Source organism: Colletotrichum lupini, chromosome 5, assembly GCF_023278565.1.
Source record: "Colletotrichum lupini chromosome 5, complete sequence".
NCBI classification, from domain to species: Eukaryota; Fungi; Ascomycota; class Sordariomycetes; order Glomerellales; family Glomerellaceae; genus Colletotrichum; species Colletotrichum lupini.
Window position 1 is genome coordinate 3,935,072 of NC_064678.1, and position 22,475 is coordinate 3,957,546.

The window sequence follows — 22,475 nt, forward strand, 5'->3', positions numbered from 1 at the left end:
AAAAAAGGATATCTTTATTATTTAAGCATTATTAAAAAAATAATTCTTAGATACGAATTAATAGATCCTTAGAAAAGACCGTACGCTCTTCTCGTTATAAGTCCTATTTTATAAGTTAACGTTCGAAAGTTCGCTTTATAATTCTAGTACTAAAAACTATAAAGATATGTATAATAATTATATTATAAGTCTAATTACTCTCTAACTTTATAATAATTATCGTTTAATATAATAAAAGATTAATACGCGGTCGTGCTATTTTAAAAAAGTAGTAATATATAAAGTAAGAAACTAAAAAAGAAATTTTAAGTAAGAGGTAAATGTTTATATATAATTATAGCGATATATAGGGGTATCTTTTTGCTTATAAGGTCTTATAAGTATATATATAGAAATATAGACGCTTACGGGGATCTATAACGCTAAAAAGGATAGAAAAGCACATAACGATAATATATAATAAATAAAAGTTCTATAATTTTATTAGAAACGTTGAACTTTAGAAGGAGCTTTTATACGGTTAGTTACGGCCTCTTATGGGCTAAACTAAGCGCATATACTCTAGCTTATAGTTAGTAAGTACCCTACGACTCCGTAAGGGCCTTACTACTTAAGTATTAAGCCTAACCGTACTATATCCTAATATATACTTATATAAACTCCTATACTATACTATATAAGAATATCGAATTAATTATTCCTTACTCGGAGTTTATATAAGTTAGTAACGCTCCTTATAATCCTATATACTATTATATATACCCTCTTCGTTATTTTTAGCTTACTTAGCTATTTATTTAAGGGCTTTTATTATTATATAGAGGTATATAGCGGGGATAGTACCTAGAGACTTAAGTAGAGCACCGATACGGACTTTACTACGGCCCTTATAGTTACGACCGCGCTTAACGACCTTAATAAGCGTATTACGAACTAGTACGAACCGTTAGTAAACTATAAATAAATATAAGATAATATAAGGTAATATATAAGTAATAATAAGAGGCGTAACGAGCGTATATTCGTATATAGTAAATATATAGTTATAACTAGAGTAGCCCTTACTTATAAAGGTAACGTAATTAGTAAAAATACCTTTACCGGCCTTATAACGGGCGCACGACTCGGTACTAGTCTTAGTATTATTATATATAGTCGTCTAAATAGTATCGGTAGCCTAAGTACGAGTTACGGCGATATCTAGGGGTACATAACGGCTATTCTTAGTAATCTTAGAGTTAAGTTTAATCTAACGCTAGGGCTAGATTATACAGGTTAATATAGTAATATTAAATAGTATAGGGTAGTATATACTAACTTATATAATATTAAGGTTATAGATCTAATAGAAAGTTTTCGAAAGGGAAAATAAAGAGCTTATAAATAATATAAGAATCCGTATAATAAAGAAGCTATTATATAGAGGTATACGTATTAGTAAGGAGGTAAGAGGTTATTTTATAAAACATAAGGTCGTTAGGGTACTACGTAGGTTAGTATACGGGGACCGTCAGGAGCTATATACTCTCGATACGGGCCGGAACGCTATATTAAGTACTTATTATAAGTATTATACGGCGTACGCGATTGTTAAGAAAGGGAGTATCCTATACGAAATTATTAGTATATATATATAAATAGTTAATACTAAAGAAAAAAGTAAATAAAAAGAATTAAATTATAAATAGGTATATATACGTAATTATACTTATAATTGCGCGTACATTAGCCCAAGAAGAAGCACAATTACTAATTAGTAAAAATTATACTAATAATTGCGTATAAAATTGCCTAATTATACCTAATTAATATTTCTAATTAGTAAATCGCGAATATTATACTTATAATTGCGTATATAATTAGGTAATAGTAATAAAAGTAAAGTAGAAAAGGGTATAAAGTATAATAAAGTAAAATATAATCGCTAATAAGTAACTATAGGGGCGTAGGTAGATTACTTACCTTACTTAAGGAATATTAGGTTAGTTAAGAGGAAAGGGAAATTAATTAGTAATAGAAATTAGTAGGGAGGATATGCCCCCTAGCTACCCCACTTTCGCTAGGCGGCATAACTGCCCTTACGTAACCACTACTACCTACGGTCATAAGTAATTCCTTATAATAATATACGGGATTTATTATAATATTTATTTATACGTATGAGAAAGTCGCGCTATTAATGCCTAAAATTTACGGTGGCCGTAGGTCTATTGGAAAGAACGGTTTTGGCGGAGTGCCTCTTGCAGTCTGCCGTATAATAGGTCCTAAGAAGTAAAACTGTTCCAACGCTAGCTTCGTCGCCATTGAGATTTTCAACAACAATAGCTTCTTCACACCATATCTTTCTGGTATAGCATATCTCTCTTCCTCTTTATGGCCTTCTTCAATTGATCTCATCTCTCCTAATCCATAGCTCATCTGTCTTATGCTCATTGAGCCATGGATTGTGAACAGATCGAATAGAGTATTAGAGGAAGCAGACCTATATCACACCGAAAACGTTGGCAATCGCCCCTCTCATGCAGATATCACGCTGATCAGATGAGGATTTGCTTCTCCTGCTTGAGGCTCTTGACGAATTCCAGCGGCACTTTTAGAGTCTGCGCGACTACTTCAGGCGGTGTGAGAGCGAGCCACTGGGTCAAAGAAATATCCACGACTCTGTCAGACTTGTACAGCTCAATCCATACCAAGTCTTCCGTGTCAGAGGTGTTCTCGATGTAGTGTCTAGTCAACGAATTAGCAACGACACACTCCACTCCCTCGAGATGAGTGATATGCTCACCCGCTGTTGTCCGGGAAAGCCGCTGTGTCACCCGCTTCCAAGTCAAAGGTTCTCGACGCTGCACTTCCGATAAACACAGTCGCCTTGCCCTTGCCCTTGTGGAAGTAGAGCCATTCTTCGGCGTTGGGGTGCCAATGGAGCTCCCTCAGCCCGCCAGGCTTCAGGGTGACGAACGTGGCAGCAATGGTCTTGGCAATGGGGAAGTTGGTCGAGTCAATCTTTCTGAACTCGCCGCCGTTGCCGGGAACATTCTCAGGTGGGTGCTCGAAAGTGCGGTAGACGAAGGAACTGTTGCCGGAGAGGTACTGCCCCGGGGGAACCGTCACGTTCGTGGTTGCCACCGTTCCGTTCAGGATGTACGGGTTCGTGGCGGGTAGCTTGTCAAAGACGGAAGCATTGACGCCAAAGTTCCTGGCCAAGATGTCTCTTGGGGTGTGGGCCAGCCAGTCGACAATGTTGAAAGTGGTTCTTTTGAGTGTCAGTTGACTCGTTCCATACACGAGTGTCATATAGAAGAGGAAGCACCAACCCAATCTTATCAAAGTCGGCTTCGTCAAAGGCCAAGAGAAACTCGGACTCTTCAGCAACTCCTTGGACATAGTGAGCAGCACCCTTGGGGAAATACCTAGGACCAATATTAGCATGCAGTGCTCTTTGACTTCTCAGCTTGGGTCTTACCAAATATCTCCATAGTTGAGTTGTTCAACTTGGCTTTTTCCGTCTTCGCCGACGGCTCCGATGATAATCGAGCCAGAGTACACAAACCCCCACTCCGCAACCTTATGCCAATGCAGCTCTCTTACTGCTCCACGCTTGATATGCTGCTGGGCGGCTGCAATATCGTGACTCTGAGGCAAGTCCTGAATGACCTGCTCGCGGACCCAGCCTCCGTTGAAGATACGGGTCTTGGAATCAGAGAATCTCCATTTCAGGTTCGGCACCACGCCGCTGTCAGTGGACTGCCGGCCGAGATTATCCGGATTCTCTCTGTCAATTGCATTGTTGGTGCCGCCTGTGTCATTTTATTAGTTGGGTCTGGCATCGAGAAGGTGAGCTCCGTGTCACTTACCCAGGATCGGGGCACCTTTGCCACTGGCATCGATGGGCTGTCCAATATTGAATTGAGCGTCTCTCTTCGCCACTTGGGGCGAGGCACTTGTGATGGCCACGAGGCCAATGAGTCCTGTCACGGAGATTTGAAGTAGTCGCATTCTATCAGATAATGAAGAACCGACTTATGAGGAGGTGCAGAGTGTGAGAGATGAAACGAAACAGCGCAGGGAAGACAATCTGTAAAGTATATTTTATAACTGCGTCTAACCTTTAGAATACTGCCTCCAAGTTCGAAAAGACGTACTTCATTTCCTTCGACGCGATGGCGGAATTTTCATTACTATCACGTTCAACGCATCGAGTAATCATGGCGTTGAGGTTGCAGTTGCAGAAGCAACGGTTCGCGATGACGACATTGACCATTCAGCGGCATCGTTGCTTTCCGGTCGACACTATTGACTTTCCCAATTCGAGTCTCACAGGCATCTTCCCCCAAAAATCAAGAGTGCATATGCGTGTTCGATAGGTGTTGGTGTGATATTGGCTAAATGATCGACTGCAGTTGTCTTTGAATCGGGCATGCCGCTAGGTTGGACCCCGGCCATTCGACATATGTCCGAAAATAACGACATCGTGGGAAAGCGTGGGGGAAAGGCTGCTTAGGCGCTGATCCCCATCAACGGCATCTAACTAGCCTGACTGAAGCTTACTTTGACGCGGTAGACTACGGTAATTTACTTTTAACCTTGTCTTACTACAGATATTGGCTTGAATGTTACCCGCATCTTTTTTGGTAATCTTCTTTACCACAGGCCGGCCCAAGTTTTGCGTTACAAGGCCGGGGCAAAGTCGTGATCTGGGTTCAAATAGAGTTAAATCATCTGAAATGTCAAGATCATGTCAATTCACATAGCAAAAAATATGACAGAAAGACCCAGTCTTCAACGCGTTTCTCTCCTTGGCCGTATGCTCAAGAGACCAGACGTTTTCTCACAATTCAAACAAGATGTAGAAATAGCATGGCAGAGGATGTGTTGACAAGCAATCCCAGGTCAGTCCTTTCTTCTGACATAGTGAGTTTTCGTAATCCCAATCAGTCTACTATCTTCTGAACGTTGAGACCAGCAGTGCGTAAATGCCTTGAGGATGGCTGTTCAACCCGAACAGCATACTAGCCAAGCACGAACACGCTATTCGATCGTAGCTCTACCAAACTGTCTAAGATCGCCATCGTCCTACCTGGTTCATCTTCTCTGGAACCCGTTCTGCCAAGCTAGAGAAGTTAAGGTTTGATATGCCCGACGCAGCAGCAGAGCCAGAGGCGCCCCCGTTGCATGCCTCAACGTCCCTTGCCGTTCAGCCTCGCTGAGATCTTATGCGGAAATGGAATTATCGGTCCCGGATACTTGAATGAACTCGAAGTGTTATTCGTTACATATGATGCCATCCGGTACTATCGATATATGTCTGAGTTTGGTACATCTCGCCCCTGTCAATCCAACAAACAAAACACCTACGTCGTCCAGTTGAGAGATGATCTGCAACTCTTCATCTCACATGGCTTTACGCGTGGTCGCCGTCAGTGTCGATCAACTTCTTGACATTCGTTAAGCTTACTTCTCCCTCCAATGCCGAAGCACTGGGCCACACTAGCGCTGCTTGACACAAAGTTAAGACATCGTCAAGAAGTGTGCTCTACACGTCGAGCTCGCCGGGCGCCCAAGTTTCCGTGCTCCAAGCGATCGCGACATTAAAGTCTTCCCTCTTGAGGAAAAAGATGTGGCCACGATGAGCTAGAGGTTAAGGATCTCTGGATTGTGATAGGCAAGGTGTGAGTCCCGACTTCTTGGCAAAGACATGTTCAGGCATCTCTCCAACGCTGCATGACTCTGAGAAGGTCTGTTGGGTGCATCTAGATTATCGTTCTGGCTCACGGCATACTATCCTTCGACAATAGCGTAGATGATGAGGTTTATTGGCTTCATGGTGTGATTGTCTAGTGAGCTCACGTCCAGAGAAGAGAAGCGGTTGACTGTCAGACGGCCCTTATTGCAGCTCGCGATGGAGTATAAGAAGAATAGATAAGTGCCCGTAGTCTGGTGTTGGGAACATCTTCAAAAATCAGACTTCTTGGATTTCAACAAATAATTACCAGCAGCTCAATTGACTCAAGATGCTTTCTAAGATGTCTTTGGCAGCTCTCACGGGCTTCCTGCTCTCTCCCGTGGCAGCAGGGCCAGTCAACGGCAACGACTACTCTCCTGCCAGCAAGAGAAGTCCTCTGGGGATCAGTCTGCCCCCTCTGATTCCTTCTATCCCGGGAGTCACCGAGCCTCTGGCCTCCAATGCCCCTCCTCTCCCCATTCTTCAAATCCCAACGCCTCCTCTCGAGAGTCCTCCTTTCACCGGCGCCAACATCAAGCCAAAGAAGATTGGCTACTTCTGGACTGGAGCTGGTGACAACATCCATAAGGACTTCTTGGTCACTGCCAGTTTGGACGATGTGAGTGATGCTTTTGTCTCTACTTAACACTCAGTGGGTTGAGCAATGCTTACAGCCGTTCTCGCTTTTAGGACACTTTCGGTCAAATTATTGCTCTCACCGATGTGCCCACGAGCGGAAACTCTCCTCACCACCTGGGTAGCTCTCTTGATGGCAAGACACTCATTGGAGGCGGTTTACTGTCTCTGCTTAAGACTCAGGACACGGCCTTCTACTTTGATGTCTCTAATCCCTACGCTCCCAAGTTCAAGAAGTCTAACCGAGCTCTACTGAGTTCCATCGTCGACGAAATCCGCGCCAAGCCAGAGGGGTAAGTCACCACCACTACATGCCATGACTCTGTCCTCGTCATGATTCCTGTCATTCCCAAACGTTCCCAGGGAAGATGAGAAGTGCTGACATTCTACTGTGACAAGTGGATTCTTCATCACGTACATGGGCAGTGCTGTTGGAACGTCTCCCGGCCGTCTGGTCGAGACCAACGCAGAGGGTGATATTATCCATGAATGGCCAGAGGATGTCGCTGGAACACTCAACATTCTCGGCGAGCAGTTTAGTCCCCATGGTCTGGCTGTGGATTTCAACAAGGGAATTATCTTGACTTCGGACTTCGTCGTGCCTATCACAATTCTCAAGCCGACGTTGGGAATCCAGAAAGCAAGCACCCTGCGCCTGTGGAACTTGTCCGACAGAACAATCATCTCGACCATTACGATCCCTGCCGTAAGTGCTCTACCAGCTTCGGAGCGAACGACAAAAATCTAATGGTTTCTAGGGCTTGGGCATTCAAGATGTTAAGTTCATCCCCGGCAACCCTGAGAGCGCTGCTATTGCCACCGCTGTTGGCCCAGGCCAAGTCTGGATCATCTACCCATTCCGCCGCGATTCGTCTGGGAAGCAAGGCGTTGCTGAGCTGCTCTTCGACCTGGGCTCCAAAGCCAAGGACTCGTTGGCTATCTACTCCGACATTACCGACGACGGCAAATTCGCATACTTCACCATCACTCTGGGCAACCACGTTGCAGCACTCGACATCTCCGACCTGAACAACGTCAAGAGACTGGATGACCCCAACGAGACGCAGCCAATCATTGGACCTCACTACGTCAAGATCAGCCCGGATAAGAAGAACCTGCTTGTCACTGGATACTTCGTGCAGGGTGGTGATGTGAGTCACGCGTCTCTCGTTATGTTTGACATTCTTGTACCGAGGTTGTTTACTGACATGTTATTCGTGATAGATTTCCATTGTCAACACACCTGGAGATTACAAGGGTCATTGGCTCGACATTCTCCCCGACGGAAGCCTCAGCTTCAACCGATCAATCGACTTTGAGAGCATCTTCACCCGCGACCGTGGCGGTGCTCGACCTCACTCGTCGGTCATCTTCGACTTGACCGACCCCAAGAACCCCAAGTATTACTAGGGTCCTGCTTGCCACAGCTCCGGCTCTTGTTGAGCTGCTGATCTGATGCTCTATCAGACCTGGAACATAAGGATTTGGAGGAGGAACGAACCCTACGGAAGCAACGACGCCCTTCTTTTCTCTTGAGCTATAGTACCCGATTGTTCCTTGGTTATGTTCAGTTTAATTTGTTCCGCTTGTAACTTCGCGCTTTACCTATGGCGCTCTATCTTATGCGTCGCTTAGTAATTATCATTGTTAGTAACGTAGCATGGTGCCTCTCGTAGCCACGACTTCGTGTGTGACCATGTTTGAGAATATTGAATTTTCAAAAGTTCGAATTTAAGATCCAGATGTTTTTGAGCACTATCTAAGAATGAACTTCATCTCAAAACGGAGCTGGTCATCATGGTAAGACTCGGTGCTCGAGATTCGCGCACTAACAATTTCGTGCTGCGTGCGTCATTCGTCCGCCCCTCCCTTACCTCTAGAGGTCCGGCCGGACGTTCCGTGTCGCAACTGCCTGGCAGCGCACTGCTCTCGAAGGCTTGACGCTAACACCTTATTTTGTCCCATGATCCATTCCCATCTTTGTAATCTACACTTCACTTCATCCATGTCTTTTTGATACCCCATTTCTTGTAGGCTCAGACAAAATGCCTGAAGAACGGAGCGCCGAAAAGAGACCCGCTTTGCCGGCGGCGTCTCAAACAAGGTCCCCACCGAGCTCCCGGAGAGCTCTAGTCTGCATATTCGGCTTCATTCTATCATTTCTGGTTGTTTACGGACTTTATACCCCATGGAGCAGCTTCATCGATACAGGCAGATGGTTTCCCGGGACATTCAATGAACTCGACATCGATGCAGACAATGACTTGTATCTCGTCGGTGCTGGCCGAGCCGACATTACCGGCCCGGTTGTGGAAATCAACATGATGGGTTACGCAGACCCCAAACAGCTTGGCACTGGCCTTCGACAGAGATTGTATGCCCGAGCATTCATTGTAGGAAGCACCGAACGACGCAACGACAGGTTCATCTACCTCGTGCTTGACACACAGTCGGGAGACACAGCTGTTCGTTACGGTGTACTTCACGGGCTCGCTGAGCTAGGCTTCGACTACTCCATGTATGGACATCACAACTTGGCACTGACTGGGACACACTCGCACTCTGGCCCGGGCGCCTGGCTCAACTATCTCCTACCGCAAATCACGAGCAAAGGCTTCGACCAGCAAAGTTACAGAGCCATCGTTGACGGTACCTTGTTGGCCATCCGTCGTGCACATGAGAGCCTAGAGCCGGGGCATCTCAGTATTGGCTCAACAAAGGTCACTGGCGCAAACATCAACCGCAGCCTGTACTCGTATATGGCGAATCCGGAAGAAGAACGTGCCAAATATAACGTCAGCGCTGAGGATGACGGGTCTGTTGAGAAAGACTTGACATTACTCAAGTTCCAACGAGCGTCAGACGGGAAGAGCATCGGTGCCTTGACATGGTTTCCCACCCACGGCACATCCATGCTCGGCAATAACACTCTCATTTCGGGGGACAACAAGGGAGTTGCAGCATGGCTATTTGAGAAAAGTATGCGAAAGTCGTCTGATGCGACCAAGGGATTTGTCGCTGGATTCTCCCAGGCCAATGTGGGCGATGTGAGTCCAAATGTGCTAGGCGCTTTCTGCGAGGACACCGGCGAGCCTTGCGACTTCAAGACAAGCACTTGCAGTGACGGGAAAAGCCAAAAGTGTCACGCCAGAGGACCATTCTTCCGCGAGAAGGATGAAGGTGCCTCGTCTTGCTTTGAGATCGGCAAGAGGCAGTACACAGCTGCTAAGGCGCTATTCGATGACATGGGATCCAAGTCTCAGCGAGTTCGTGGCTCGTGGGTAAAGTCTTTCCATGCCTTCCACAATATGTCAGAATTCCACTTCGAGCTTCCCAACGGAACGGAAGTGAGAACCTGCCCTGCAGCGTTGGGCTACTCATTCGCAGCTGGAACGTCTGATGGTCCTGGGGCTTTCGACTTCACCCAGCACAACTCGAACTCGACTAATACGAACCCTCTATGGAAGGTTGTTGGCGGTTTGTTGAAGGCACCAACGGAAGACCAAGTCGCCTGTCATTCCCCCAAACCCATTCTACTCGATGTTGGCGAAGTGTTTAACCCATACCAATGGACACCCAACATTGTAGACATTCAAACATTCAGAGTCGGCCAGCTGATTATCATTGTCAGCCCGGGAGAGGCGTCGACCATGGCGGGAAGACGATGGAAAGATGCAGTCAAACACCAGGCCGAGTCCTTGTTTGCTGAAGAGACTGATGCGAAGCCGGTTGTGGTGATTGGAGGACCAGCAAACAGTTACACTCATTACATTACAACACCACAGGAATACGGGTAAGCTTTCATACGTGGCACTCTATCGAGCTCGGCACTAATTTTGACAGAATACAACGATACGAGGGTGCTTCAACTCTGTATGGTCCTTACACGCTGGATGCATACATTAACCGGACGCTCAATTATCTCCCGACGCTGGGAGCTTCGTTCGCCGAAGGACCTCCTGCTCACGCTGGAGGACCTTATCCTCCAGACAACACAAACCGCTCCCTGAGCTTCATCACTGGCGTAGTGCGAGATGGCACACCCGTTTTCCGCAGCTTCGGCGACGTCAAGACTGACGTGGAGGACAAATACGCCATCGGGGACGCCGTGAGAGCCACATTTGTCGGAGCTAATCCGCGTAACAATTTGCGCCTGGAACAGACGTACGCAGCTGTCGAGAGATTAACCATTGACAAAGGGGCCATCAAGAGATGGGACACCGTGCGGACCGATTACGATTGGAACGTGATCTTCCACTGGAAGCGGACGAGCGACATACTCGCCACGAGCGAGGTTGAGATTGTATGGGAGACGGAGAGCGATGCGAAGCCGGGGACGTACCGCTTCCGCTACTATGGGGATTCCAAATCGCTGGGCGGAAAGATCACAAGTTTTGAAGGAGTCAGCGGGCAGTTCAAATTGCACTGAGGTCTGGTTATAGGGAGGTTTGTTCTAGAGTCGGGAACCGTGGAAGAGGAATCATGCAATCTGTGGCTTTACATGAGTCTTTGTTGATTAACAACAGCGCTATCCAGAGCACACAACAGGGCTCAGCTTTCAAGAATGTTACAAGTCTTTCGACGATTCGGTATTTATTGAACACGACCCAAATCCTTGGACTAGTCGGGACATTGCCATTAGCATTCATTCGCTTCAAAGCCATTTCAAAAAGTTGGTTCACGGGACCAAACACATACCTCATACCCAGGAGGACACGGCGTAATACAGTTCCAGAAACCATCGCCGTATCCGTGACACTCGTACTCGCCGTCGTCATTGTCCGTCGTAATGGGCTTGCTGCATGGCGGGAGGTCCATTCTGCCCTGGGCGTTACCCTTCTACCTGGCGCAGCCCATGCAGGAGCCGTACTTCTTGCCCGGAGCGGTGCACTGTCGGGCGCAGCGGCTGCTGCAGCCGGCTACGTCGTCGACGCTTTAGTCTGCAAAGAGCCAGGCGTAGTCTCCGGGGGAGAGGTTGCGGTTCGAGGAGAAGCCTGGGGAGCAGGCTTGGGCGAGGGTTGCGCTTGCGCAGAGCAAGGCGGCGGCGATGGCGGTTGTTGTAAGACGCATCTTTGGTTTCCGGGGTTAAGATATTGGGGGAGAATGCTGCTCTTTGGCCTTTGGGGTGTCTTGTGAAAGGACGACTCTATACGAGATTTCTCACGAAACCGGTATGTGGAGGCAAAACAGAGTGAACGAGCAGAAGAGCTAGGCCATGTGGAGGTGGGAGTAAAGACCGACGGTCAGTAGTACGGACATCCGTTGGCTGTCATTTATACGACGTTCTGCTGGTCTTGTACGGAGTAGTCCTCTGCATGATCATGTTCGGCGAATAACTGCCTTCTTGAATGACTAGGCCGCAAGTACGCGGGAATTGGAGAGGATATTGAGCAGAAAAAGCTTATACCGATGTCCTGTACCATGACTTCGAGACTCGAGAGCATCGTAATATACTAAGTCCAATGGAGTGCTCCGGTTCTTTCTTACAGGAAAAACCCTTTAATTAACAATCTACACGCCAGGAGGGGAGTTCTGAAGCTTAGTATACGGACCTCGTGGACGGCTGACTCTTTCAGACAGTTGGGGTATTGTAAGTCCGAAGTTCGAGGTGGACATCATCAATTATAGTTTAATAAGTTCTCGCGCTCGGCACACTTAGGGGCCGAGTACAGACAAGTCGAGTCAGAGTCAGTATTCTTTCGGTATCGCAATTCTTGACGAGCAACTAGTTGAGATGTGTAAGTACACTGGTTGAATTACTTATGTGCCATTACCGACCAGGCCTGCCACCACGATCAAGACACAGCAAGGAAGAAGGAGGAGCATCTAGTCTAGAAAAAATCGATAGAGTATGGCAAATTCCTGATGCCCATCTTAGCTCTTAAGCCAAAGGATCTGCGTAGTTGTTTGCTGCTGTATTTCTTTTCTTTTCTTTTTTCGTGTACTTGGTAGCTCAGGATTCGCCAGCACGGCCTAGTGTTGATGCCAGATAGACAGACGGCTTTTCAATGCGGGTACCGTTGCATAGACATTTATAGCTCCTTGTGTCGAGTGATTTCCCTCGAAAGTCCGGTTCTTATGTAGGTGGATCGTTTGCGTCGGTCACAAGCCGGGGAGAACGATCGGTTGTAAGGCACCGTGGTTGACGTGAAAAGTGTACAAAACTCGCGAGGGTCCCCTCTGAGAATTGCTTCTTCTCGAATTCTTGTGAGTTGGACAAGAACCCCTGGTCCCGCGTCGGGCGCTGCCGAGACAAGCCTCGACCTGACACCCGCCGCGCATGTCTTGGCCCCTTGAGCGGCGCCCCTCCTTCAAGTCTTTCCTCCCGGCGCCATGTCTCTTGATCAAACAACCAGCGCCGGCCGAAGAACCTCCGGACCTTGAGTAAATGTATTCAAACCATTGAATTCTTGTTTGTGACTTGAAAGGTTGTCCGAACTTGTTGACTGTCTAATACGTACGATATCAGATTGCCCAGTCGGCAGGCACCCCTACCCATTGGAATGCAGCTGTCACAGTTCCTGCAGGAGACAACTCTGCCGGCCAGGGGGTTTAGGTGCGGTGAGATGCCGCCACCAATAGCGGCCTGCAGCAGGAGGAAACAAGGAGACGGACGACTCCTTCCGCGCGGAGTTGGACCCGCCCCGCTGGAAACCAACAAGCCCAGGCCCCTGTGTCTCGCTGCAGCTGCAGCTCCCTGGCCCGGTGGGTGGTGTGTCACGACATGGATGAGTGTGAGTTGGATACAACCAGTATTATATGAACAAACTGCAGACCTCGCATTTGACTTTTGCGATGAGCAATCCCCATTGGCGATGACGTCTCCTTGTTTTCTCAGAGAGCAAACTCGATGAGTAATATCGGACCTCAGTGGGTGTCAAGAGAGGCAAACAAGCTCTTTATCATCTCCTCATCATCACGTTTCGACGTGGCATGGTCAAGGCAGCTAGATGCTCATTGAACAGCTCCCCCAAAGCTCCATGTGTATTTTCACCATAACAAATCACATGCCACCAATTGCTAAATGGCATTGTGTGAACAAAAGGCTAGATTGCAAGGGTCTCTTTTTAAGCTAAAAAAGCTAAGCAAGCTCCTTTCCAAGACTCCAACTCAACCACGAGATGGGCCATAATGGGGTTAGGGGGGTGTTTGCTAGTTTCGGAGACGCAAGACCCGAAACCAGAGCTTCGACCCCTACCTGCACCTTGGGGCTTCCCAGATGGGACCCCCGACCCCATCGACGTTTCCGGTCCTTCTTTTGTTTCTTCCATGGCAGATGTGTGACAATTCTTCCTTTTTGTTCTGCATTCCTTCTCTTTTTCTTCTTGTCGTCGAGGGACTTTCTTAACTCACTACGTCTTATAGCTTTCTATTATTGCTGTGCAGGCATCAAACTCCTCCCCCGGATTTGATATACAAGGTCTTGAGATTATCAAACCAACCCGGGGCTTCGACTGGTCTCGGACCCCTCCTCCCATTGACCTCATTGTATCCAACGGGCGATAAGCTATTGTCATCACCAGGCTTCACTTGGGTTATCCTCGTGCCGCCGTGTGCCCCTAGGTGACATTTCGCCAATTCAAGCTCCCAGAGCATTTGGCACCAACATGGTATCGTCAGTCTTTGTGCTCGTTGGAGCTGTGGTCGCCTATGGCGTATATGCCTACGTCTCCGGCCTGCAACGCAATATAGCAGAAGCAAAGAAAGTTGGCTTGCCATATATCGTCACCCGTACGTGTTCAAGGTGTCCACAATGTTTCTTTGGTGTGAGAAACTGACCATGAGAAAGCCGCATCGCCCTTTTCAATAATATGGCAGCTCACCCACAAGTTCTGGATACCCATCATCAAGTGTTTTCCGAAATCGTGGTGGGAAAACTGGCTCGAGTTAGTTACTTGACTGGACTGCTCCGTCCATTGCGGCGCCCCTGCTGATCCCAGTGCCTCGCAAATAGACTCCTCATACCGAATTGGTCCTATAATCTACTTCACAAGCCTTTTGAACGCATTGGCGAGACCTTTATGATCGTGTCGGCCTTTCAGATCCTCGTCCTGACCGACAGCGCCGAAGCCATCCACCAGATCACACAGCAACGCGAAAAGTTCCCAAAGCTTGTTGAGACGTACGCCATCTTGAAGCAGTTTGGCGACAATGTCCTGACCACCGAGGGTGCGGTCTGGCGCATGCACCGCAAGGTCACATCCGCGACCTTTAACGAGAAGAACGCCTCTCTCGTCTTTGCCGAATCGATCAAGCAGGCGCAGAGCATGACGCGCAAGTGGCTAGGCCCAGCGGGGGAAAAGAGCAAGGAGACTATTCAGACGCTGGATCACGATACGATGCGGCTCGCTCTCAACATTATCAGCTACGTGGGATTCGGAATGCGCCTGCTCTGGCCGGGACAGTCACTGCCCGATGGAGCAGACCCGAAGCTTACAAAATACAGCTCGCTCGAGGCGGCCCCGGGACACACGATGAGCTTTGCCGATGCCATTGCCGAGATGCTGGAACATATCTTGGTTCTGTTACTGGTACCGCACAAGATTTTGAAGCTGCTGCCTTTCAAGTACACAAAACAGGCCGTTGACTCGCACGACAACTATGTTCAGTACATCGACGAGCTGATGCAGGACAAGATTGAGGATCTGCAGAACGGCGACCACGGCGACGCCGGCATGGACCTCATGGGCCAGCTTGTGAGATCAAAATACGGGGACGGAGCGGATGCCAATGGGGCTATTAACGGAACGCTATCAAAGGGAAAGGAGTCCAAGATCCCTCAGCTGTCCAGATCGGAAATCTCGGGCAACGCCTTCATCATGTTAGTTGCGGGACACGAGACGACGGCGAACGCGATGCACTTTGGTCTGATTGAGATTGCCTGCAACCCGGCTGTGCAACGCCAGCTCCAGAAGGATATAGACGGCATCTTTGGCGATAACGATCCGAGCACGTGGAACTACGAGAACACGGTCAACCCGATGTTGGCGTCCATGCTGGGCGCCTGCATGAACGAGACGCTGCGGATGACGCCGGCGGTGGTGGAGATCCCCAAGAAGGTCAGCCCGGAAGGCGATGGCATCATTACGCTGGACGGAGAGAAGTACGTGTTGCCAAAGGGGGCAGATATCTCCATCGTGGGCGTGGCGGCGCACCGGAACCCGCGTAATTGGCCGTCGAAACCGAGCAAGATTTCGGGGGCGGATCACGACCTGGATGACTACGCACCGGAGCGGTGGTACAGGGCCAGCTCGAAGACGGCGGCAGATGCCAAGACCGGCGGCGAGGCGGAGGAGGACTACGGCGGGTACAGGGGCTCGGACACGAGCGAGAAGATGTTCCGGCCGGTGCGGGGGTCCTACGTGCCCTTCTCGGACGGGCCGCGGTCGTGTCTGGGGCGGCGTATCGCACAGGTTGAAATTATTGCCGCCCTGTCGGTGGTATTTCAGCGGCACAGTCTTGAGCTGGCGGTGGACGAGTGGGCCTCGGATGCCGAGGTGGAGGCCATGGGTCCGGAGGAGAGGCGGACGCTGTACAAGAAGGCGCAGGATAAGTGCCGGGAGACTGTGAAGAAGGCGTCGACGATGTTGACGCTCAAGTTACCGCAGGGGATGACTGTGCCTATCCGGATTGTGCCGAGAGGACAGGAAAGGTTTGTCGATATTGTCGACTCTGCTTAGAGTAGGTGAAATCAGTAGCTGGCTTGCCTAGGCCTGGCTAGTGAAATTGTATTTTCAAAGCTGTATAGTGGTTGCTCTAGAATGGATATATGGGAATACCCGGGAAGGGACAAGGCGGAGAGATGGCTAGGAATTACATATGCATGAAATTGAGGCTAAAATAGCAATTAATCTGAGAAATTCAACCCATCAGCAGGCCATCGAGTTGATCTTGTGTAAGATGGTGATGAGGTGACTGATTGGCTGAGATGTTGCGGTTGTCCCGGCAGCTCATGTTGATCGCGAGGGGCTTCAAGGTGTTGACAACTTCGCGTTCGGTATATCGAATGCACGGCAGCGGAGTGGGAGAGAAAAGAAGGCCACGTGTTCTCGTGAGTATCCTCACATCATCCATGAACAGGGTGCTTGCTTGACCTTCGTTTATTTGGCGTCTTCTTTATCAGCGGGAGATCACCGGCCAGTCGCGCGCAGAGGCCAGCGACTAAACCGTTTGTTTACATGCCTTGCCTTTTTCGGACAGCTCAGGTGGGTCTGATTGGTCACAGCCGTCCACTCACCTTAATAGCAGTCAGCACCTCCGTCACGTCGTGTCTTCTTCTGCGACGGGAGCCCACCTTCTGTGCTTTTGCCGCTCCCGGGAGAGGAGGCAGAGGGCGGAAAGCGCGCTAAACCAGTCGCAATGTCTACTGGACGTCCACACTGGCACATCCCCCCCCCCCCCCCCTTTTCCCCAGATCAGATAGTATCAGCGCACCTCGATTGCCTGCTGTATGTAGCGATGGCAGCTGGAGCAGGCAGTCACGGCTTATGGTAGCATTCACCTAGCAGCGATGGGAGTCCCGTTGCGTCACTTCCCATAGGACCACAACAAGGGGGCCGAGGAAGGTAAACAACGAGCGCTTCGACCATTTTACCCCGTCGAAACCCCCCGTAATCCACACGTTAATCACACCCGACCTCAGCAGGACCCGACACGACCCTTACAAGTTACAACCTAGTTCTTCAGCCCAGCTATCGTTGCCGTTATCACCACCGCATCCATCCAACTGCCCCTCCAAAATCGTCACCCTTTCAAAGTACTTTCCACTGCCACTACTAAAGGACAATCTGCCCTGCATTCACTGCAATTCTTCTACAAAGGCACCATTGCAATCGATTCCCTAGAGTCGCCAAGTCTGCGCGATTCATCTGATACCCCTTTTGATTAACTTTAACTCCATTTCAATCACTAAACAATGTCGGGCGCAAACTCGTGGTTGGCGAGGCAGCGGAAGAGCGACCTCGTCGAGATTGCCGAGCTGACCGGACTTACTGGGTGAGCATTTTCCTCTTTTTTTCTACGGACGCGACGAATTTCTGCAGCTGTGACGGCTTTCTTGTCGCTCTGCAAGTCAGATTCGAGCTATGGGTGCGCTGTTGTCGCGTCGGTTGCGACTGACGTCAAAGCTGATTGAAGCGCATCGAGCTGTCGCAGAGAGGCCCACGATGCTATTCAGACCACGCAAAAAAAAGCTAATAACGCGCTGCTTTCAGGTACGAGAATCAGAAAAAGGCCGACTTGGAAGTCACCCTCGATGAATACCTCGCCGAGAACACGATCCAGTTCTCCCAAAACCCCAAGCTTGCAGGCTACTACACCAGTCGCTCCAAGGCTGCCGGCTCACCCGTCAAGAGGGAGGCTCCCTTGACCGATCTCGTCAAGTCCACGCGCCGCAGGGCGACGAGAGCCATCGAGGAGCTCCAGCCCGAGCCCGAGCCAGAGTAAGCCATACCTGCCACTCCTCTACGCGATGCGCCTCAGAGGTCATCTAGATCCCTGAATCGCGACTAACACGCGTCACAGAAGAGCCGAATCCTCAAGCCCGGAGCCTGCCTTCTCCACCGCACTGGCGATGCGAACTCCCGCCCGCAACCTCTCTCTTGCGAGCCGCATTCCTCTGCCCGCGACGCCCGCTGATGTTGCTGAGGCCGTCGACCGTCACACTGTCGCTCTGCGCGAGCGCGCGACGGAACTCTACGACCAGTCTGGCATCCAGGAGGGCACCCAAGCTGTGCGCTCCTCCCTGTCAACCGTCACGTCGGTGCTGTTCACCGTGGCCGCGTTCGAGGCGTGGAACTTGAGAGCAGAGGTCTTGCCCCTCCGCTACGCCTTCACCATCCCCGCGATCCCGGCCCTGGGCACCAACTTCTACCCCGTTTACGTACCTGACGCGTTCTTGTTCGTGACCTCGTCCTTCTGGTCGCCTGTCACGCTTTGGACCCTCACTTCTGTCCTTATTCCCTCCTTATTTGGGTACTTCTACAATCTGAGCGCGGCGAGCCATCCCCAGCCTCGCGGCCGCAAGTCGTCGACCGTTGAGTACAACGTCGACCCCTTGGTCTTCAGCATCGTCAAGGCTCTGATCTCGTTCGTTGTTTACGCCCAAAAGGTCAACTTTGGCGGCTGGATCAACGAAAACTCGATCGGCCGCATCAATGGTGCTCTGTATGGAGAGTGGAAGGGCATCTTGACTGGGGCTGCCATCACCGGGCTTGTAAGCCTCTACGACGCCGTGCTGAAGAAATAGGAGCCATCTGCTCGGAACACGACACTTTCTCGAGCTCCTCGAGCACATGGGACTCCTTCCAGCAGTCCGCGGCGCACAAGGGGAAGAAATACACGGAAGCTTCGCAATCGTACTGTTTGAACCCTCGCATTGCGCTAAATCAGGCGCTTTGCTTCTTTCTTTCTCGTCACTCAATGGCGGCGTTCTGGGCGTTCCATCGGCGTCACACGTGGCTCTTTTGGCTGATACCTTTTTCAAATTTGCGAGTGAGATGCTCATGACGATGGCCAACATCGCCTCTGGTTTCCGGAGAACACAGGCCCCTTGGACTGGTTCGGCAGATTTCTTGCTAGAGCGGTGGCCTTCGTTCAGGAGACTGGGCGCGACTTGTCCGGTTATTGTTCTTGTGGGATTGGAATCTTGTTGCCTTTTTCTACAATTATAGTGTGATTCAGTTCTAGCGGTCATGGGTATTGGTGGATGGGCGGCAGAGTTTCCCTCTTGGCGAAACGCATGTCGACAGATTCTTACACCTTGGATCTGGGAGGGAGGGCGCTAAGACTGCTCTGGGTGTTTTGCCCTTGTGGAAGTCACGAGAGATGACCTGAGGAAATATACTGCTTTTGAAGTTCTACCCCATTTCACTTTGCCTGCGCTTTACTCTTTGCTTGGCTGACAGTGTCTGGTCCGCAACGTGGATGGCGAAACATAATTTAATCATGGACAGCTAAGACACTGAAGCACGACACACGATGCTAGTCTTTGAAGGGAACAATGGCGGGGTGAATCCCTTGTGTTTGTAGGGCTCTGATCATAGTGCCCAGAGCCGACCTCTGCCTTGGTCCGTTCCTACGTGTTGTAGCCTTTGCTAGCCAATGAGAAGGGAAACGGCAGAGAGATAGGATAATTAGTCGAGCAGAGCCATCAGATGTATGATATCAGCTCAAAATTGCACGACCTCGACAGCCACTCTCACCAATGACACTTAGAGAGCAACTGACTACTCGATATCATGGAGGGTAGGCAGTCTTCACCTGCTGACTACCAACCTAGTACTGCCCAAGGGAGCATGGATTTCTGCGCGACTGCACCACAGCAAAACCACAGCAAAACCACAGCAAAACCACCTAAAAGTTCTTAGAATTGGGTAGTCATGTGGCAAACGCTCCTAATTATTTGCTTCCGGTAGTGAAAGACTACCTGGTACACCAGACGACTGTACTCATGATAGATGTTCCGCTTTGATGACGGGCATGCTCCCCCACGCGCTTACATAAGGCACGTCCAAGCACCCGGACCATCCCGGCAGCCGGCCAGCCAATCAAAACGCCGCTAATGCAATTAGCGAGAAAAGAGGCGAAAACCATCAACGCTCGTCGACAACGTCAACCATCTTTCCCGAAAAGAGAGCCCCCCCGACCGTCTGCCTTTGAAAGTCGTCCTCCGCCGGCCGCCCCTCCCCGCGATAAACCCTCTCCACTCCTCACCAACTCAGTTTCTCCCGAAGAGGAATCGAACCAACTCGGATCACCAAGATGCTTTCCTCCACGAGGACAGCGGCCTCATTGGCCCTGCGAGGTAAGCTCTCCCCCGAGTCGTCGTCGTCTCCGGTCTACCGAGGAACCGGGACCGCAATCACCACACCATCAATCTCCCTTCGCGGGCTATCCAATTGCGCGGCTACCCGGACGATATCCCACGAGACCCTGTCATCAATCGCCAAGGAGACAATGGATGTGTGTCGCGGTCTCAATTGGAGCTCTTTTCGCAATGGGGGAGGAAAGAGAAAGCGGAAACATTTGACTGACCTCAATTGGCCACTATAGCGAAGCCCACCGCGTCCATCACCCCCTTCAGAATCGCCGCCGCCTCGATCTCCTCCTCGTCACGAAAGGACGCCAGCCCCGCCGCTGCGCACTCGACCGGCCTCATCAAGAAGGAGCGCAAGGAAGTGCCCCTGGTTAGCCAGGAGGGCACCAAGGGTGTTTTGCAATATGCTCTGTACGGCCCCCTGTGTCCGCCCTGTCCCTCCTCATCACAAAACCACGCCCGATATCGATCAAAAGGAGCTCTTCTCCCAATGGCAATAGACACTAATCAAGCAACCCGTCTCACAGCACCTCCCTCGACGTAATAACGAACTGGGCTCGTCAGTCCTCCCTCTGGCCCATGACCTTCGGTCTCGCCTGCTGCGCCGTCGAGATGATGCACCTCTCCACCCCCCGCTACGATCAGGATCGTCTCGGAATCATTTTCCGTGCCTCCCCCCGCCAGTCCGACGTGATGATCGTCGCCGGCACCCTCACCAACAAGATGGCCCCCGCCCTGCGCCAAGTCTACGACCAGATGCCCGAGCCCCGCTGGGTCATCTCCATGGGCTCCTGCGCCAACGGCGGCGGCTACTACCACTACTCGTACTCCGTCGTCCGTGGCTGCGACCGCGTCGTCCCCGTCGACGTCTATGTCCCCGGCTGCCCCCCGACCTCCGAGGCCCTCATGTACGGCATCTTCCAGCTTCAGCGCAAGATGCGCAACACCAAGATCACCCGCATGTGGTACCGCAAGTAGATTCGCTGCCTCGTTGCAAAACTTCTCTGCGTTTTGGAGAGTCGGGGAAAACGAGAGGACGGAGAACGGATCACGGATTGAAAACGAGTCGGAGAGAATATCGAGACGGCGTGGCCAAAGGTGGGCGGTACTTTTTTGCTGGACCGCACATCCAGTAAAAGAGAGGCAACTGGCGGTCCAGTAGAGGAGGAAAATGCCGAGGCCCGGAAAGAAGAGATTGAGGCACACCAGGCACGTCGGGGCTCTTTCATAACGGCAAGACTTGGGCTTCATGTTTTCTTTTGTATGCGGTTGCGTGCGTGGGCGTGGCTATGTACATATGCGGAGGTTTTCATCCGCAAACGATCGCGGTCGTGTAGATTACAAGTTCTGCCATCATTTCAAAACCATGTTTAACTGATCTCGCAGCCCCGTGTCGTGAGACGATCCCACCTTGGTGTGTATTGATGCCAGAGGGGAGGCTTCAGATTCAGATAAGAATAGGACGCAAAGTCGGCTCATCGACAGCCATCGCGTTACCGAGTTTCATGGCTCTGCGACGTTGACCGTTACTTCTTTTTTGCTCTCTTGTGAAGGTTGCCTTAGGTCTGTTCTCCCACACCTATACTCAGGCCAAAGTAGACACTCTTTATCAGTCCAGAGCTTAGCAGAGAAAGAGAGACACAGACACACGCAGTGGCACTCTCAAATGAGGTATGTATGTATATAAACTATATATCTGATGCGGATATCGCACTGGAGTTGTGATGCCCGAGAATAATCAAATGCGCCCGTCATCCCTTTGCTTAGCTTTCCTGTCTCTTGCCCTCGGAAGGCCCTGGTCGTTCGAGCATCTCTCTCTCTCTCTCTCTTTCTCTCCTCCCCGAGGCGGTAAATTAAGTCCCTCCTTGCTGCAGACTCACTTCGCAGACATCTAAGGTTATCGATGCAAATTTGCCACACCCAAGGAGCTTTTTGGTACAACAACAGTTTCCCCTTCGACAACTCTGCTCGTACTTTGCCACATTTCGACTCGAGTCGCTTCGTCTCGTCATCACTTTCCACTACCCCACCGCATATAGAAAGAAGAAGAATCAGAGGTTTATTCCAAGTATCCCTACCGCACGCCGAACATCCGAATGAATTTGATGCTGTGAAATCATACTAGCAGTAGCTTCGAACCGAGCCCACCCCAACGTGTACTGGATGCAATGTGCTTCGCGCATGCTCTCCTCACATACGGCGGTGAAGATCCAGCCACTACGTGGCGAAGGCTCGTGCTTTCATCGTCCTTTTTGCGCATGCTTAAACGCATACGCAAAGACATGAGCCCCATCGGACGTA

General features: G+C 50.2%; 6 protein-coding genes across 6 annotated transcripts; 5 read left to right on the forward strand and 1 right to left on the reverse strand.

Moving 5' to 3' along the window:
* Positions 1-2,537: 2,537 nt before the first annotated feature.
* On the reverse strand, positions 2,538-3,996 carry CLUP02_10561 (oxalate decarboxylase; the record flags this gene model as incomplete). The annotated part of the gene is made up of 5 exons (XM_049289537.1): positions 2,538-2,727; positions 2,786-3,253; positions 3,315-3,410; positions 3,464-3,797; positions 3,855-3,996. 5 exons carry the CDS (start codon positions 3,994-3,996, stop codon positions 2,538-2,540), a joined length of 1,230 nt encoding a protein of 409 aa, XP_049146682.1.
* A 2,015-nt stretch (positions 3,997-6,011) lies between these two features.
* Positions 6,012-7,768, forward strand: CLUP02_10562 (uncharacterized protein; the record flags this gene model as incomplete). Its single annotated transcript, XM_049289538.1, has 5 exons — positions 6,012-6,341; positions 6,413-6,651; positions 6,758-7,064; positions 7,117-7,509; positions 7,583-7,768. The coding sequence occupies 5 exons, from the start codon at positions 6,012-6,014 to the stop codon at positions 7,766-7,768; spliced, it is 1,455 nt and encodes a 484-aa protein (XP_049146683.1).
* A 635-nt stretch (positions 7,769-8,403) lies between these two features.
* Positions 8,404-11,815, forward strand: CLUP02_10563 (neutral/alkaline non-lysosomal ceramidase; the record flags this gene model as incomplete). The annotated part of the gene is made up of 4 exons (XM_049289539.1): positions 8,404-10,151; positions 10,202-10,749; positions 11,088-11,417; positions 11,715-11,815. 4 exons carry the CDS (start codon positions 8,404-8,406, stop codon positions 11,813-11,815), a joined length of 2,727 nt encoding a protein of 908 aa, XP_049146684.1.
* Positions 11,816-13,489: 1,674 nt separating this feature from the next.
* CLUP02_10564 (cytochrome P450) lies at positions 13,490-16,038 on the forward strand (the record flags this gene model as incomplete). Its single annotated transcript, XM_049289540.1, has 5 exons — positions 13,490-13,638; positions 13,745-13,909; positions 13,950-14,089; positions 14,148-14,244; positions 14,313-16,038. 5 exons carry the CDS (start codon positions 13,490-13,492, stop codon positions 16,036-16,038), a joined length of 2,277 nt encoding a protein of 758 aa, XP_049146685.1.
* A 248-nt stretch (positions 16,039-16,286) lies between these two features.
* On the forward strand, positions 16,287-17,202 carry CLUP02_10565 (uncharacterized protein; the record flags this gene model as incomplete). The annotated part of the gene is made up of 5 exons (XM_049289541.1): positions 16,287-16,379; positions 16,439-16,567; positions 16,607-16,730; positions 16,815-16,848; positions 16,899-17,202. 5 exons carry the CDS (start codon positions 16,287-16,289, stop codon positions 17,200-17,202), a joined length of 684 nt encoding a protein of 227 aa, XP_049146686.1.
* A 71-nt stretch (positions 17,203-17,273) lies between these two features.
* On the forward strand, positions 17,274-22,460 carry CLUP02_10566 (uncharacterized protein; the record flags this gene model as incomplete). Its single annotated transcript, XM_049289542.1, has 18 exons — positions 17,274-17,353; positions 17,430-17,505; positions 17,585-17,799; positions 17,882-18,572; positions 18,640-18,990; positions 19,046-19,173; positions 19,388-19,442; positions 19,574-19,717; positions 19,816-19,866; positions 19,930-20,162; positions 20,205-20,320; positions 20,411-20,597; positions 20,702-21,148; positions 21,308-21,435; positions 21,561-21,692; positions 21,829-21,845; positions 22,062-22,242; positions 22,300-22,460. 18 exons carry the CDS (start codon positions 17,274-17,276, stop codon positions 22,458-22,460), a joined length of 3,393 nt encoding a protein of 1,130 aa, XP_049146687.1.
* Between the last annotated feature and the right edge of the window lie 15 nt (positions 22,461-22,475).